The sequence below is a fragment of the Marmota monax genome, unplaced genomic scaffold, assembly GCF_021218885.2.
Source record: "Marmota monax isolate L192 unplaced genomic scaffold, Marmota_monax_Labrador192_F-V1.1 WCK01_AAM20220418_F8-fsc00138, whole genome shotgun sequence".
Classification (NCBI taxonomy): domain Eukaryota; kingdom Metazoa; phylum Chordata; class Mammalia; order Rodentia; family Sciuridae; genus Marmota; species Marmota monax.
Window position 1 is genome coordinate 1426866 of NW_026692763.1, and position 15614 is coordinate 1442479.

Sequence of the window (15614 nt, forward strand, 5' to 3'; positions counted from 1 at the left end):
TGTGCAAAGAAGCACTTCTTTTAGGGGCTGAGATTGTGGCTCAGTGGTGAAGCGCTTGTCTAGCACATAGGAGGCCCTGGGTTCAATGCTCAGCACCACATAAAAATAAATAAATAAAGGTATTGTTTCCAACCATTTCCAAAAAATAAAAAAAGTTTAAAAAAGACAAAAAAAAAAAGAAGAAGCAGCAGCAGCAGCAGCAGCACTTCTTTTAGCAGGATTTGTTAAAAGTGCTTTTTTTTTCCCTCTGAATTAACTTGAGCTTTTGGTAGAAAAATGTGTGGTCTGTTTCTAGATTTTTTGTTGTTGTCCTTGTTGAAAGGGAGTATTGTATGTTGCCAGTACCAGTGTCTTGATCATGGTGCTCTCATCCTTCTGCTTTGTTTTTTCTAAAGATTATTTTGGCATTCTAGGTCCTTTACATTCCCACATAAATTTTAGAACCTGTTTGTCTGTTTCTTTAAAAGACCTGCTGGAAATTTAATTGGAAACTGCAACATTGGGATCTCTTAAATTAATTACCTAGTTAATTAATAGTAGGATGGTCTAAATGCTTTTGAAAGAAAATGTTTTGCTTTCTTTTCTTTTTTCTCCATTGTTTGTATGTCTAGGTTACAAGGCAAATGCAAGAACATGAGCAGGACTCTGAGCTTAGAGAACAGATGTCTGGCTATAAGCGAATGAGACGGCAGCACCAAAAGCAACTGATGACTCTGGAAAATAAGCTAAAGGCTGAGATGGATGAACACCGCCTAAGATTAGACAAAGATCTTGAAACTCAGCGTAATAATTTTGCTGCAGAAATGGAGAAACTTATCAAGAAACATCAAGCTGCTATGGAAAAAGAGGTAGGTGGCTATTGAAGTATTATTAGTTTATTTTAATTTTAGCTTTTGTCTATCTCATAATTAACCGATATAGCATTTTAATATTGGGGTATAAACTGTTTTGTGAATTGATGATAGATCAGTCACCAAAAAAGATGGTTCATGTGTGTTTTTCTAATTTTGTGACTTAATATATGCATTTTGAGTATGAAAAATATTATGATATATTTTAATACAAGTACTAGATCTGGGAAATAATAGGCATGGGATCATTTCCTGATACTTGATAGCTTTATAGTATCCCATTGGATAAGTCATTCAACCATTTTAGTCTTTTGATACCCTGCTTATCTGAGGACTTTGGTAAATCTTATCAATAGTTGATTTAGCTCTCAAAAAATTATTCATGAGTCTCTACTTCTGTGTATTTTTAAGAAACATTTTTAAAATTTTTGTTGCATTCTATGTCAGAATACAAAGAATGTTTGAGATTATATATTGATTCAGATTCGTTTACGAATGAATTTTCATTACTATATGGTACGGGTATATTTTCCGTATTCTAGTTGCTTTTTCCTGTAGTGTTTTTGGTGTCCAATCAGTTTCATTTTATTTTGCTAGTCACATTTATCAAGTAACATGTAAACTTCTTAGTAAAATCACATAATTTCATCAAAATATGTCCAAGTTGAACATAATGCATTGAAGCATTTTTATCATAGCTGCCCTGTTCTTCCCCACCAAAAAAAAAAAAGAAAGAAAGAAAAGAAAAAAAACTCTGACAGTGTAGGGAAATTGGCAAAATAAATTATGGTATAAATAAATATTTGATTTTGAATTTTTTGGGGGGCGGTACTAGGGATTAAACTCGGGGGCATTCGGCCACTGAGCCACATCCCAGCCCTATTTTGTATTTTATTTAGAGACAGGGTCTCACTGAGTTCCTTAGTGCCTTGCTTTTGCTGAGTCTGGCTTTGAACTTGCAATCCTTCTGTCTCAGACTCCCAAGCATATGGGATTACAGGCGTGTGCCACCGCACCCAGCTTGACATTTTTTTTTTTACTATTTTTTTAGTTGTCAATGAACCATTATTTTGTTTATTGATATCTGGTGCTGAGAATCACGCATGCTAGGCAAGTGCTCTGCCACTGAGCCACAACCCCAGCCCTTGAAATTTTTAATAAAAAAATTATAGATATTTTGAATACTGATAGGTGATGGGCAGTACTTTTAATAGCTTGTGAAGAGGTAGATGCTGACATATTAGAAAAGCAATTCATGAAACAGGATGTATAATGTGATTAAAATTTGTTTTAAATTTTTTGTCCTAGGGCTGGGGTTATGGCTCAGTGGTAGAGTGCTTGCCTAACACATGTGGGTCACTGGGTTCAATCTTTAGGATCACATAACAGTAAATAAATAAAATAAAGGTGTTCTGTTCATCTGCAACTAAAAAGTATTAAATTTTTTTTGTTGTTCTAGGAAAAAATTAAAACATGTATGTATCAAAATGCTTACATTGGTTTATATTTGGGTGCTAAAACATGAGGTTTTTTTTCTTTTTTCTTCTGTATTTCTAAAATGTTCTATAATTAATATGTATTACATATATACTAAAAAATGAAATAGTTTATAGGCCAGATATAGTGGTGCTCACCTGTAATCTCAGCAGCTAAGGCTGAGGCAGTGGGATCACAAGTTTAAAGCCCGCCTCATCAACTTAGACCCTATCACAAAATTTAAAAAGGGCTGGGGATGTGGCTCAGTAGTTAAGTGCCCCTGGGTTCAATCCCTGGTGCCCCACCCCCACAAAAAAGAGTTGCAAAAATAAAATAGTATGATATCTAGTATTTAACATTTTTATAGTATTTAATATACAAAATAAAGATCAATATTTAGCTAGGCACAGTGGCACATTCCTGTAATCCTAGAGACTCGGGATTGAGGAAAACATTTGTTTGTTTTGTTTTATTGAAGGGAGGATGTATTCCTGTTAAATGAAACCATTTTAGCCCAATAAGAGATTGATATTTCATTTATTTATTGCAGTGCTGGTGATCTAACTTGGGGCCTTGCCAAGCGTGCTAGGCAAGTACTCTACCAATGAGTTACATCACTGGTCTATCCCAGTATTTTAAAATGAATTCCAAATTAGTGATTCTTTGAAGTTTAAATGATAAGGATGCTGAAAAACACTTTATAATTTGGTCATGGTTTTTTGTTTTTGTTTTTGTTTTGTACCAAGGATTGGACCCCGGGTGTTTAACCACTCAGCCACATCCCCAGCCCTTTTTAAATTTTTTAAATTTTTGAGACAGTGTCTCACTAAGTTGCTTAAGGCCTCATTAAATTGCTGAGATTGGGTTCAAACTTGTGATCCTTGTGCCTCAGCCTCCCAAGCTCCTGTTGATTACAGGGTGGACCACCAGGCCCACTTGGTTGGGTATTTTATTTTGGTGTTGTTTCTACTGATTTTTGTCCTTAAGAAATAAGTATCTTTAGTGATGTATGTTAAACTGCTGCTTTTAACCTATCTGCTTTAAATCTATCTACTTAACTAATTTGATTCATTTTAAAACTTTCATGTAGGCTAAAGTGATGGCCAATGAGGAGAAAAAATTTCAGCAACATATTCAGGCCCAACAGAAGAAAGAACTGAATAGCTTTTTGGAGTCCCAGAAAAGAGAATATAAACTTCGAAAAGAACAGCTTAAAGAGGTACTTATTTTGTACAAATTTTGTGTCAGTTCCTGCTTATTAATTATATTCAATGGTTCTCACTCATAAAGCGTGTAGGGTAAAATTTTCTTCTGTTGGCTGTGACCATTAAATGTGTATCAGCTTATACAAAGATATTGATTATAATTCATTACCCTTAACTGCTTGAGTTTTCTGGTTCAAGAGGATCTTAAAAAGAACCTTTCCTGAAAAATGTAAATTATTTCACTTATAATAGCTTTTCTAAGTGCCTATTAATTAACTGACTCATTAGAAATAAAAATACCTGAGAAAAATAAACACTGCAAGATCATATCTTAAGGGGACTGGGGTGTAGCTCAGTGGTTAAGTGCTTGCCTCACATGTGTGAGGCGCTGGGTTTGATCCTCAGCACATAAAAAAATAAAAATTAGGAAAAAATTTTAAAAAGATCACATCTTAAAATTGGACATTTTAACTACATCCCCAGCCCTTTTAAATTTTTATTTTGCAACGAGTATTGTTAAGTTTCTAAGGGCCTTGCTAAATTGCTGAGGCTGACCTTGAACTTGGATCCTCCTGCCTCACCCTCCCAGGTCACCTATGATTACAGGCATATACCACCACCATATATGGCATCACTCTTACAAACTACTCATTTATATGCTTTTTATTTGTATTTATTCAAATATCTTATGAACTAAACTTGTAAAGAATTGATCTCTTTATAGAGATCTTTATAGCCAGGCTTGGGTAGCACATGCCTGTAATCCCAGCAAGTTGGGAGCCGGAGTCAGGAGGATCTAAAATTTGAGGCCCTAAGCAACTTAGTGAGATCCTGTCTCAAAATAAATGAATGAGGAGCTTGGGATGTGGCTCAGTGGTAGAGCACTTGCCTAGCATGTGTGAGGCACTGGGTTCAATTCTCAGTACCACATAGAATAAGTGAATAAAATAAAAGTATTATGTCCATCTATAACTAAAAAAAAAAAAAAATTAAAAAAATAAATAAATTTTAAAAATAAAAGAATGAGAAAATGGCTGGGGATGTAACTCAGTGGTAAAAACTCCCCTGGGTTCAATCTACAGTACCCCCAACACCCCCCAGAAAGTAGTGATTTCTGAAAAGAAAATACAGATTAGTTGTCTCTGAAGAATCATACCTAGGAAAGATAGTTGATTTATATTTTATATAATGTTGATACTCTTTAGGATGAAAATATTATTAATTAGCATCCTAGGGTTTTCCTCTTTGAATATATCATTAGGGCTTTTTTTCATTTTGCCCATTGTAAATGCATTTTCGTGGTAGTTTTTGAGATGATATTTAAGATGATATAGAAAGCATTTGTTTTGATTTGTTCAGTGGCTACTAATGCTGAAAATGAAGTAAAGTAAATTTCTGTTCTAATCACGGTTTTGCTGATTTTCCATTTACTTTCTGTTATACTAAGTTTATCTATAATTTTGTTGAAAACATAGTATCAAGAATGTAAATTGAGGACTAGGGTTATGGCTCAGTGGCAGAACACTTGCCTAGCATGTGTGAGGCGCTGAGTTCGATTCTCAGTACCACATATCAATAAATAAAATAAAAGTCATTGACAACTAAAAAATATTTTTTAAAAAAATAATATAAATTGAGATGATATTTTACTTTGTTTTAGCCCTAATTTTAATTCCTATGTAATTTTTTTTACCGGAAAACACTGCCTCTGTCTTCTAGGGAAAGCTTTAAGGAAGGATGTGTTTTACTTTATTAACCAATCATTGTGTCCTTTAAAGCTAGGAACCATCAAGATGTAACTGCGTGAAGCTAGAAAGTATGCGGGTTTTCTAGAATACATATATCTTTTTGTTGTTGTTGTTAAATATTTATTTTTTAGTTGTACAGAATACCTTTATTTTATTTATTTATTTATTCTTACTTGGTGCTGAGGATCGAACCCAGGGCCTTGCACATGCTAGGCGAGCGCTCTACTGCTGAGCCACAACCCCAGCCCCACATATATCTTTTTCTTGTCCTGTTTCATAAGTAACTCAAGAAAGAGGAAAATATTACCTGCTTTCTCCAGATCATTACCCTGTCTGATCATTAGAGAGAAAGCTATTAAATACTTCTGTTTAAGTTTACCATATACTAAGTGACGCATTCATACAGCTAATTATGTATCATGAACTGAGTTTTTTGTTTTGTTTTGTTTTTATGTTGCCAGGAGCTGAATGAAAACCAGAGCACCCCTAAAAAAGAAAAACAAGAGTGGCTTTCAAAGCAGAAGGAGAATATACAACATTTCCAAGCAGAAGAAGAAGCTAACCTTCTTCGACGTCAGAGACAATACCTAGAGCTGGAATGCCGTCGCTTCAAGAGAAGAATGTTACTCGGACGGCATAACTTGGAGCAGGACCTTGTCAGGGAGGTGTGTGTGTGAATGATGTGAAAATAATAATCCTTTATCACCAGACTCTTTCCTGAATATATGCCAGTCACATCCCACTTTCAGAGCCTTTGTACTTATTTTTTTCTGTGCTTGAGTCATTCTTCCCCAGATAATCACTGGACTTATTTTCTCTTTTCTTTGTTTTACTCAAATGTCACCTGCCCAGACTTGCCTTCCCTGATTACCAAATCTTTTTTCCTTTGAACAGTTCTTGTACTTTCCCCTCTTATGCACACACACACATACTTTGGGGGAAATGGAATCTGTTTCCCCTCACTAGAATTGAAGTTGTAAAAAATTTGCAGACTCTGTTCAGTTCTTTATATTATTATCAGTCTGGCCCATAGTAGGCATTCAGTAAACAACTTAAATAATATATGAATAAGAGAAATATTATTTTTAAATATGGGGATTAATTGGTCAATCTTTGCCTCTGATTTGAAATGGATACTATTAGTGTTGCCATTTAAGTTTTTTATAATCATTTTAGCTATTAATTGGGCAAATAATGTAGAAACTTATGCCAGTGAAAACAGTTGTCCTCATGATCAGGACCTGTTAACATAAATAAATTTATTTCTGGGGGTGGATTAAAAGCTTCAAATGTAGCATAATTTTGCAGATACTCTAATAATCAAAGCAATGTTAATAAAACGTATCCATGAGATAAAAGAAAAACTTAAAAAGAGATAATATCTCGTCTTGGTAGTAGCATGGATTATTGGACACTCTTAGTAAGAGTATCAGTTACTACTGCCCTTTTGGAGCATAGTTTAGCAGTAGTATTTCAGTTTTTGTTTTTAGGAGGTTTTGTTTATTTGTTTTTGTGATGCTGGGAATTGAACCCAGGACCTCATGCATGACCAGCAAGCATTCTACAACTGAACCACATCCCTAGCCACTAGCCCTGGCTTTTAAAATACATGTATGTATGCTTTTATCTACTTCTTGAGTTCTTGTCCTCCAAAACAAAAACATGATTATATGATATGTTATATATAGATGTTTATTGAAACAGTTAAAAATCCAAAAATTTAAACAATGTAGTTATCCAGTCATATAGGAATAGTTGTGTGGGGGGGGGGAAATGCTATCACAAAAGCCGGGTGTGGTTAGCTCATGCCTGCAATCCCAGCGGCTCCGGAGGCTAAAGGCAGGAGAATCACAAGTTCAAATCCACCTTCAGTAACTTTGAGGCACTAAACAATTTAGTGAGACCCTGTATCTAAATTAAAATATAAAATAGGGCTGGGGATGTGGCTCAATGGTTGAGTGCCCCTGAGTTCAATCCCTGTGGGAGACCAACCTTACACGTGACTGAGTCACACATCCCTGGCTGGGTGCTGAGGTGCTCAGTCACAGCGCAAGGGCAAGGGGTTATATTACAAAGGAACAGGTGAGTGTAGCTTCACCCATGGGGCTGTAGCAAGACACACCCATGCACGAGACACCACCCACATTTCTGTGACTGAGCACCTCAGCACCCAGCCAGGGAGTGTGACTCAGTCACGTGTAAGGTTGGTCTCCCACAAATCCCCAGTACTAAAAAATAAAATGGTATCAACAAAGCAGTATTTGAGCCAGTAATGGCAGCACATACCTGCAATTCCAGCTACTCAGGAGGCCAAGGCAGGAGTTCCAGGGCAGCCTGGACAACTTAGTGATATCCTGTCTCAGAATAAAAAACTAAAATGGCTGGAGTTACAGTTCAGTGTTAAAATGCCTCTGGGTTCAATATCCAGTACCTAAAAAGGTGGGGGCGGGGGGAGGCCAGTAGCTTTCAGTGAAACTTTTGAAAAGTTTTTAACTACTGATCTTATCTGGAGGTAGATATATATTACACTGGTAAGTGAAAAGAGCAAGTTAAACATGCCTGAAATGTATATTATTGAAAATATATTTTTTAAATAATGAATATGTCACAAATAAAAAGAGAAAAGATGAGAAGTATATGCACCAAACTCTTGGCTTCTGGGGAGAGGGTTTGCAGGAACTAAGGGAGGGTGAGTATGACTTTTACATAATGTGTATGTGTGCACTGGTTCTTTTTGATCTTAAAAAAAAATTTTGTTTTTAGAATTAACATTTATTGAACACCTTTGCTGGGTAGTATTCTGAGAACTTTTTATTTATGAACTTATTTCTTCCTCACATTAAATTTGTGAAACAAGACTGGGGGCGTGAGGGTTTTGTGTTTTACTATGTTCTTAGCATGCACAGGCCCTAAATTTTACCCCCAGTACCTCCAGAAATAAAAGAAATCACAAAACCCTAATATTTACTATGTAGCTATAATTGAAGCAGAGGTTTAATTGCATCGTTTTTTTCCCCCCTTAGGATTTTGTTTTTTTCTGTCATTGTACAGCTGTAAATTATACCTTTGTCTTTTGTGTTATGGAATAGGAGTTAAACAAAAGACAGACTCAAAAGGACTTAGAGCATGCCATGTTACTACGACAGCATGAATCCATGCAAGAACTGGAGTTTCGCCACCTCAACACAATTCAGAAGATGCGCTGTGAGTTGATCAGATTGCAGCATCAAACTGAGCTCACTAATCAGCTGGAATATAATAAGCGAAGGGAACGAGAACTAAGGCGAAAGCATGTCATGGAAGTTCGACAACAGCCTAAGAGTTTGAAGGTATCTTTAGTGTAAGCTTCTTGACAAAGGGGAAAAAAGATAAAAGGCATCCATAGAAGCAGAAAAAAACTAAGACACATGTCTGGTCACTACGAAATTGAGCAGCCTTTTCGCTTTTTAGCATCTTCAGTGGGCTTCAGTGCTTGTCAACTGCAGATATTAGCTTATGTATTTCTCTTCAAAGTACAAACAAATGGCTAAAACTTTCTACTGTGGGAAGTACCAGGAAATAAAAACCAAGATTGTCATTTTAAATATATCCAGTATCCACTGGGTGCCTTGATGCATGCCTGTAATTTCATCAACTAAGGAGGCTGAGACAGGAGAATCACAGACTAAGACCAGCCTTAGCAATGTGGTGAGACCCTGCCTCATAAAAATAATATAAGTAGAAAAGACTGGGGATATAGCTTAGTGGTAAAGTGCCCCTGGGTTCAGTCACTAGTACGAAAGTAAATACATGTACCCAGTGTCCTATGCTCGGATTATATTTCCCATGTCAACAGTCTGTTCGCTTCTCTCTTTTGTCTCAAGTAATATAGTTTTAGAATATTTATTTGCTCTAAAGGTGATTTATATGAAATATAAAAATAAAGTATTTTTCTTTCTTCCCTTGTCTGTTCAGCTACCTTGTCTATTCCCTTTTACCAAATTTGTGACTTAACAGTTCACAATTCTAAGAAATTTTCAAATTTTGTAACTTGTAATGAGCATAGAAAACTGAATCAAATGAATCTTTTGTGTGTGTGTGTGTGTGTGTGTGTGAGAGAGAGAGGGAGAGAGAGAGAGAGAGAGAGAGAGAGATACTGGGGATTGTACCCAGGGGCACTTAATCACTAAACCACATCCCCAGACCTTTGTATTTTTTGAGACAGGGTCTCACTAAGTTGCTTAGGGCCTCACTAAGTTGCTGAGGCTGGCTTTGAACTCACAATCCTCTTTGCTCAGCTTCCCCAAACTGCTGGGATTACTTTAAAACATTCTTATTAATTGAGTTCATAGAATAGCCTGTGATTTAACATGTCTATTAAATTAATTATGGTTTTAAAGCCAGTAGCACCCAGAACTAAACCAAATTCAAAGTTTGTTTGTTTTTTCTAATTATACAATAAATCTGATATGACTAATTTCTCTGGGGCTTGAGTAAAGAATAATTGTTTGACTCTTTCTGTGTCCTGTTGTTAGAGCCTTTTTAATTTCAGAATTTATTAAAACCTAATATATTTTTTTCTTATATGCTACATAACAAATGAAGAGAAAATGTTTCACAGTTATAATCAGACTTTTAAATAGGATACTTCTATTTGATGACAAATGAGCCCAGGGTCTTACTCTAGGTGGGGGCGGGGGGATCTCCATTTTCCTCTTTATTAAAGTTTATCTCTTCAAAGGTCAATTTGAACAATACATTATAGTTTCTAACACCAAGTCCTGTTTGTGTTTATTTAAGTTCAATGATTGCCTCTTCCAACCTTCTGTAAAACTTTTAAACTGGAGAAGGGGAGACTTCATATCTAGCTCGTATATATGTTGACTAAGATTTGTATGTTGTGAGGGTGTTTCTACGGAATGGGTGGGGTAAATACCTACTGCCTACTCTGCTGTTTCTTCAGTTGCCATCCAGATGATCCTTTTTTGTCAGTGTTATGAGAGTAGAGATAATGTAATGTTTTTCTTGTTTTCACTTGAATCAAACATTGAGGGATGTAGTTTATTAGTTTTTTAAATATAGTTGTAGGTGGACAGCATGCCTTTATTTTATTTGTTTTTTTTAATGTGGTCCTGAGGATCGAACCCAGTGCCTCACATATGCTAGGCAAGTCTCTGCCACTGAGCTATAGCCCCAGCCAGTAAACAAATTTTTTTAGTTGGATGTGGTGGCGCATTCCTGTGTTTCCAGCAACTCGGGAGTCTGAGGCAGGAGGGTTGCAAGTTGGAGGCCAGCCTCAACAATTTAGTGAGGTCCTAAGTAACTCTAGAGACCGTGTCTCAAAATAAAAGCCCTGGTGTAGTGGAACACACCTGCTAAGGAGGCGGAGGCAGGAGGACCTCAAGTTCAAAGCCAGCCTCAGCAATGGTAAAGTGCTAAGCAAGTCAGTGAGACCCTCTCTCTAAATAAAATACAAAAACAGGGTTGGGGATATGGCTCAGTAGTCGAATGCCCCTGAATTCAACCCCTGGTATGCCAAAATAAAAATAAAAAGGTAAATAAAAACAAGCTAGGATTGTGGCTCAGTGGTTAAGCATGCCTGGGTTAAATCCCCAATACGCACCTCCAAAAACAAGAGTAGACCATTACTAAGTATCTTTCTACTTAATTTATTCTCTTAAGATATCCCTAAAAGATAATTATAATAACATTATTAATATTAACCAGCTATTAATACAAACTTCTAGTCATCCTCAGGTTTGGTACATAGAATGGACAAAGGAAGTATGGTCTATTATAGACTGTGTAGTTAGAGTTGAGATTGACATTAAAAGAAATTGGAGGAAAGGTATTTTAGATAAAAAACAAAATAAAGGGCTGGGGCTGTAGTTCAGTGGCAGAGTACTTGCCTAGAATGTATGAGGCACTAGATCTGATCCTTAGCACCACATAAAAATAAACACATAAAATAAAAGCATTTTGTCTGTCTACAACTACCAAAAAAAAAAAAATTAAAAAAAACCCCAACAGAATAAATATGCTTTATTTTCTGTCTCAGATATCTGATGAAAATTTGACTTGCTAATAAAGTGCTTTTATTACTCTTAATTCTTAAGAAATTTAGTTTTTGATTATGTTTTATGTTTTGATTATGTTTTATTATGATTATACATAGTTTTTAAGTAATTTTATATTTACTCCTATCACTAAATTTACTAGTGAAATAATGAGTATTGCTTGAAGTCCTGTGATAAAATATTTGTTGTTGTTGTGAAAATGCATAGAATCCAGTAGTTTGGCCAAACAGCCAAATGCAAAAAGTACCTGCAACCTTAGCATCTGACCTTTTTGGTTTTCCTCTTACTAGACTTTATTTGAGTATGCACAAGATATACCAAATGCAGTATGTTAAAACTTACATACATCCATCTTTTTTCTTCCCAGTCTAAAGAACTCCAAATAAAAAAGCAGTTTCAGGATACCTGCAAAATCCAAACCAGACAGTACAAAGCATTAAGAAATCACCTACTGGAGACTACACCAAAGAGTGAGCATAAAGCTGTTCTGAAAAGGCTCAAGGAGGAGCAGACCCGCAAGTTAGCCATCTTGGCTGAACAGTATGATCACAGCATTAATGAAATGCTCTCCACACAGGCTGTGAGTTTGCTTTATTTAGGCAAAACAAATTTAGTGCCTCTTTCCTTCTACCACTGAAGAAAATCCCAACAATTAAAATATTTGTTGAAAATGATAGCTCTTCTGAAGCTAGGGAAACAGTAGTAGTGATCCATATTCTTCCTTTTCTCAGCATTACTTGGAAATGTTGTGATCTGTATAGAATTCTCACTGAAACATTTAAGAGGTTCTATATCAGCTCCATTCAGGAACAGAGCCCAGTAGCTTTAGAAGATTGCAACAGGAGCTTTGGTATGCAAAAAGTAGTATTATATTGGAAATCCAAATGGTCACATTTGAGTGCAAATAAAATATATTGAAAATTTTTTTGTAAAGGGACAGATGATAAATATTTTAAGCTTTGCAGACCAGGAAGCATAGTTGAGGATATATGTGAGTACTTACATAACCATTTAAAGTATAATCATTTCCGAATATAAAAATCATACATAGCTGGGCATGATGATGCATTCCTATAATCCCGGTGGCTCAGGGGGCTGAGGCAGGAGCATTGCAAATTCAAAGCCAGCATCAACAACTTAGCAAGACCCTGTCTCAAAAAATAAAAAGGGCTAGGGATGTGGCTTAATGGCTAAGTGGCCCTTGGCTTCAATCCATGGTATCCCCCAAACATCATTCATAACTTGAGGGCTGTAAAGCAGCCACCTATATAGTTGATTGTCCTTTGTTGTATAGTTATTTCCACTAGGGAGGAAGAAATTGAATTTTATATTACCAAATCAGATTCTAGGTTTTTCATAAGAAAAATGTAGTTATTCAACCACCCTTCAAATAGCTTATGATAGCTTTATCTTCATAATGCCATCATTGGTTATTGTGCCTTTCTTTATCAGATATGTTTACTCCTGGACACATGAGAAAACAATTACATAGCATACAAAAGAGTAGTCTGTTTTCTATCACTCCTTCTCCTTTCCATAAGTCATGAATAGATAACTCACAGTGGGATATATCTGTTTTCTTTTGCTTTCAGCTGCGTTTGGATGAAGCACAGGAAGCAGAGTGCCAGGTTTTGAAGATGCAGCTGCAGCAGGAACTGGAGCTGTTGAATGCATATCAGAGCAAAATCAAGATGCAGGCTGAGGCACAACATGATCGAGAGCTTCGGGAGCTTGAACAGAGGGTCTCCCTCCGCAGGGCACTCTTAGAACAAAAGGTATAAATAATAGAGGGAAGATAATTATCCTAGTATGTGCTTTTATCAAAAACATTTTATAAATATGTGCTTTATATTGACAGGTTACATTACATTTCTTTCCTAATACCTTATGTCCTTAATTCTAGTTTGGTACAATTTTTTTTTTTTTTTTGGTTGCTCTTGGTTTGTTTGTTTGTTTTTAGTTCTAGATGGACACAATACCTTTATTTTATTTGTTTATTTTTATGTGGTGCTGGGGATCGAACCCAGTGCCTCACACATGCTAGGCAAGTGTTCTACCACTGAGCTACAACCCTGAGCCCCTGGTTCGGTTTTTGTTTTTACTTTTATTTAAAATTACTAATTCAGTAATGAACCTTATAAATAATGAGTTCTAAAAATCAAAGGATATAGTTTAGTAGTAGTTGTTAGAGAAAGAATTTGAGGTTGTGTGCAGTTAGTTGAATTGTGAGAGTAGCAGCTCTGGCTCCATGTTCCTCACTTCTTTTGTATACCTAGCTCTACCTAAGGAGGTTGGAGAGAGACTTGAATAGTGAAGAAAAAGAACTTCAGTAATTGCCTGGGAGAGGCAGGGACAAAGGATCAGGAATATGTACTTTACTCATACATCCTTGGCCTGGAACTATACAGATTGGTGGAAGATTACTGAGGGACAGAAGGTAAAACCAGTTCCACACAGGTGAAAAGTTAGGCTGAAAAATGTCACTTTCTGGTACACCTTTACTTTTTTCTGACTTTTTCTTTGTCAGATATATAGAGAATAGAACTAGAATCTCCAAATTCATTTTCATCCTTTAGGATACTAAGGAGTGTGTGTGTGTGTGTGTGTGTGTGTGTGTGTTGGGAAATTATAAGAAATGGTAGAATATCAGTTGTACCCAGGATTCAGAGCTATATTCCAGAATTCTAAGTTCCCAACAGCTGGTATAGTCTCAAGTCTTTTGGGCACTGTTAATACCTACCTATCAGTCCTCTTAAAGTTGTCACTGTTTGTAGATCATAGGCCTGTAGATTGTCCTCTATTTCCTGCAGCTCTTGTGATAAAAATAGAATACTTTATTAAATTAAAAAAATATATATCTTTTTTGTTAATGGTGATGGTACTAGGGATTGAATCTTAGGCCTCACTTAATGTGAGACATGTGCAATATCACTGAGCCACACTCTCACAGTCCCCTTAAATGTAACTCTTTTTAAAAACACACAAAAAAAGATGTTACTATTTCTCTTTTTGTTGGTTTTTGGTTGATTTTGGTTTTGAGACAGTCTCGCCATGTTGCTGAGACTGGCCTTGGAAACTCTGGGGGGTTTTTTGGTACTGGGGATTGAACCCAGGGGCGCTTTACCACTGAGCTATATTATCCCCAGTTTTTTAATTTTTTATTTTGAGACAGTGTTCACTAAGTTGCTTAGGACCTTGCTAAATTTGCTGAGGCTGGTCTCAAATTTGTGATCCTCCTGCCTCAGCCTCCCCAGGCTGTGTGTGGGATTATAGGTTTGTGCCACTGCTTCCAGCTTGGCCTTGAACTCTAGATTTCCCTGCCTCAGCCTCCCAAATAGCTGGGATTACAGGCTTGTACCACTAGCCCAGCCCCTTTCTTTCTCTTAAATTTATTTTTCAACTGATAGGAAACATTATAAAAACTGTACAAGGATGTTACTGTTTCTCTGGCACAACTGTCTTTATTACCAGCTTTTTTGAGAGATGCATATTTCTAAAAAAAAAAAAACTGTCAGGTTTCTACTTTCATATTTAAAATAATTATCACTTGAAGGAAAACTCCCTATGGTATTTTAGGAATGGTGGTATGGGAAAAATATTGGTACTATTGTAAGTATGGTTGTAATTTTAGCTCCACCTAGTGGTGTAGAGTTAAAGGTCAACTTGCATTTTTTCAGAAAGGTCTTATTTTAATACATGAAAAAATTCTTATGTTAGAAAAGTCTAATAAAGTGTGAGTATAATACCAATATCCATTGATGAATGTGCAGTGGCACTATTGTACATTATCAGTGCACATTGGGTAGCAATTTAGAGGTGTATATTGAGCCCACAAAATGTTAAGAATTTAAAACTTTGAGCATTCTAAGGAAGAAATAATAGTATAAGGAAAACAATAGGCAAATATGTTACTTGTAACATTTTGTAATAACTTAAAATAATCTAGCCATCTAAGGTAGAGTATAATTTAACTAATTAAATAAATATGACTAAGCTACTAATAAAATCCCACCCACCCACCCCAGTCCTGGGGATTAAACCTAGGTCCTTGCACATCTTGCACAGGCTAATAAGCACTTGCTTTGTCACTGAGCTATATCCCTAGTACCACAAATAAAATCTTACTCAGTCATTTAAATAAGGCCTTCAGGAAAGTATTAACATAGAACTGGGCCCAGTGGCATATGCCTGTAATCCCAGCAGCTCATGACGCTGAGGCAGAAGAATCACAAGTTCAAAGCCAACCTCAGCAACTTAGTGAGGCCCTGAGCACCTTAG

At 36.1% G+C, this 15614-nt stretch overlaps 1 protein-coding gene across 4 annotated transcripts in view; it reads left to right on the forward strand.

Moving 5' to 3' along the window:
- The window catches only part of Taok1 (TAO kinase 1), a 131865-nt gene that overhangs the window by 99133 nt on the left and 17118 nt on the right, over positions 1–15614 (forward strand). For all 4 annotated transcript variants that reach the window (XM_058580060.1, XM_058580061.1, XM_058580062.1 and 1 more), the window contains 6 exons: positions 612–848; positions 3418–3546; positions 5742–5945; positions 8370–8609; positions 11704–11916; positions 12929–13111. In XM_058580060.1, coding sequence (XP_058436043.1) covers positions 612–848; positions 3418–3546; positions 5742–5945; positions 8370–8609; positions 11704–11916; positions 12929–13111 — 1206 coding nt within the window. The remainder of the gene's footprint in view (positions 1–611; positions 849–3417; positions 3547–5741; positions 5946–8369; positions 8610–11703; positions 11917–12928; positions 13112–15614) is intronic.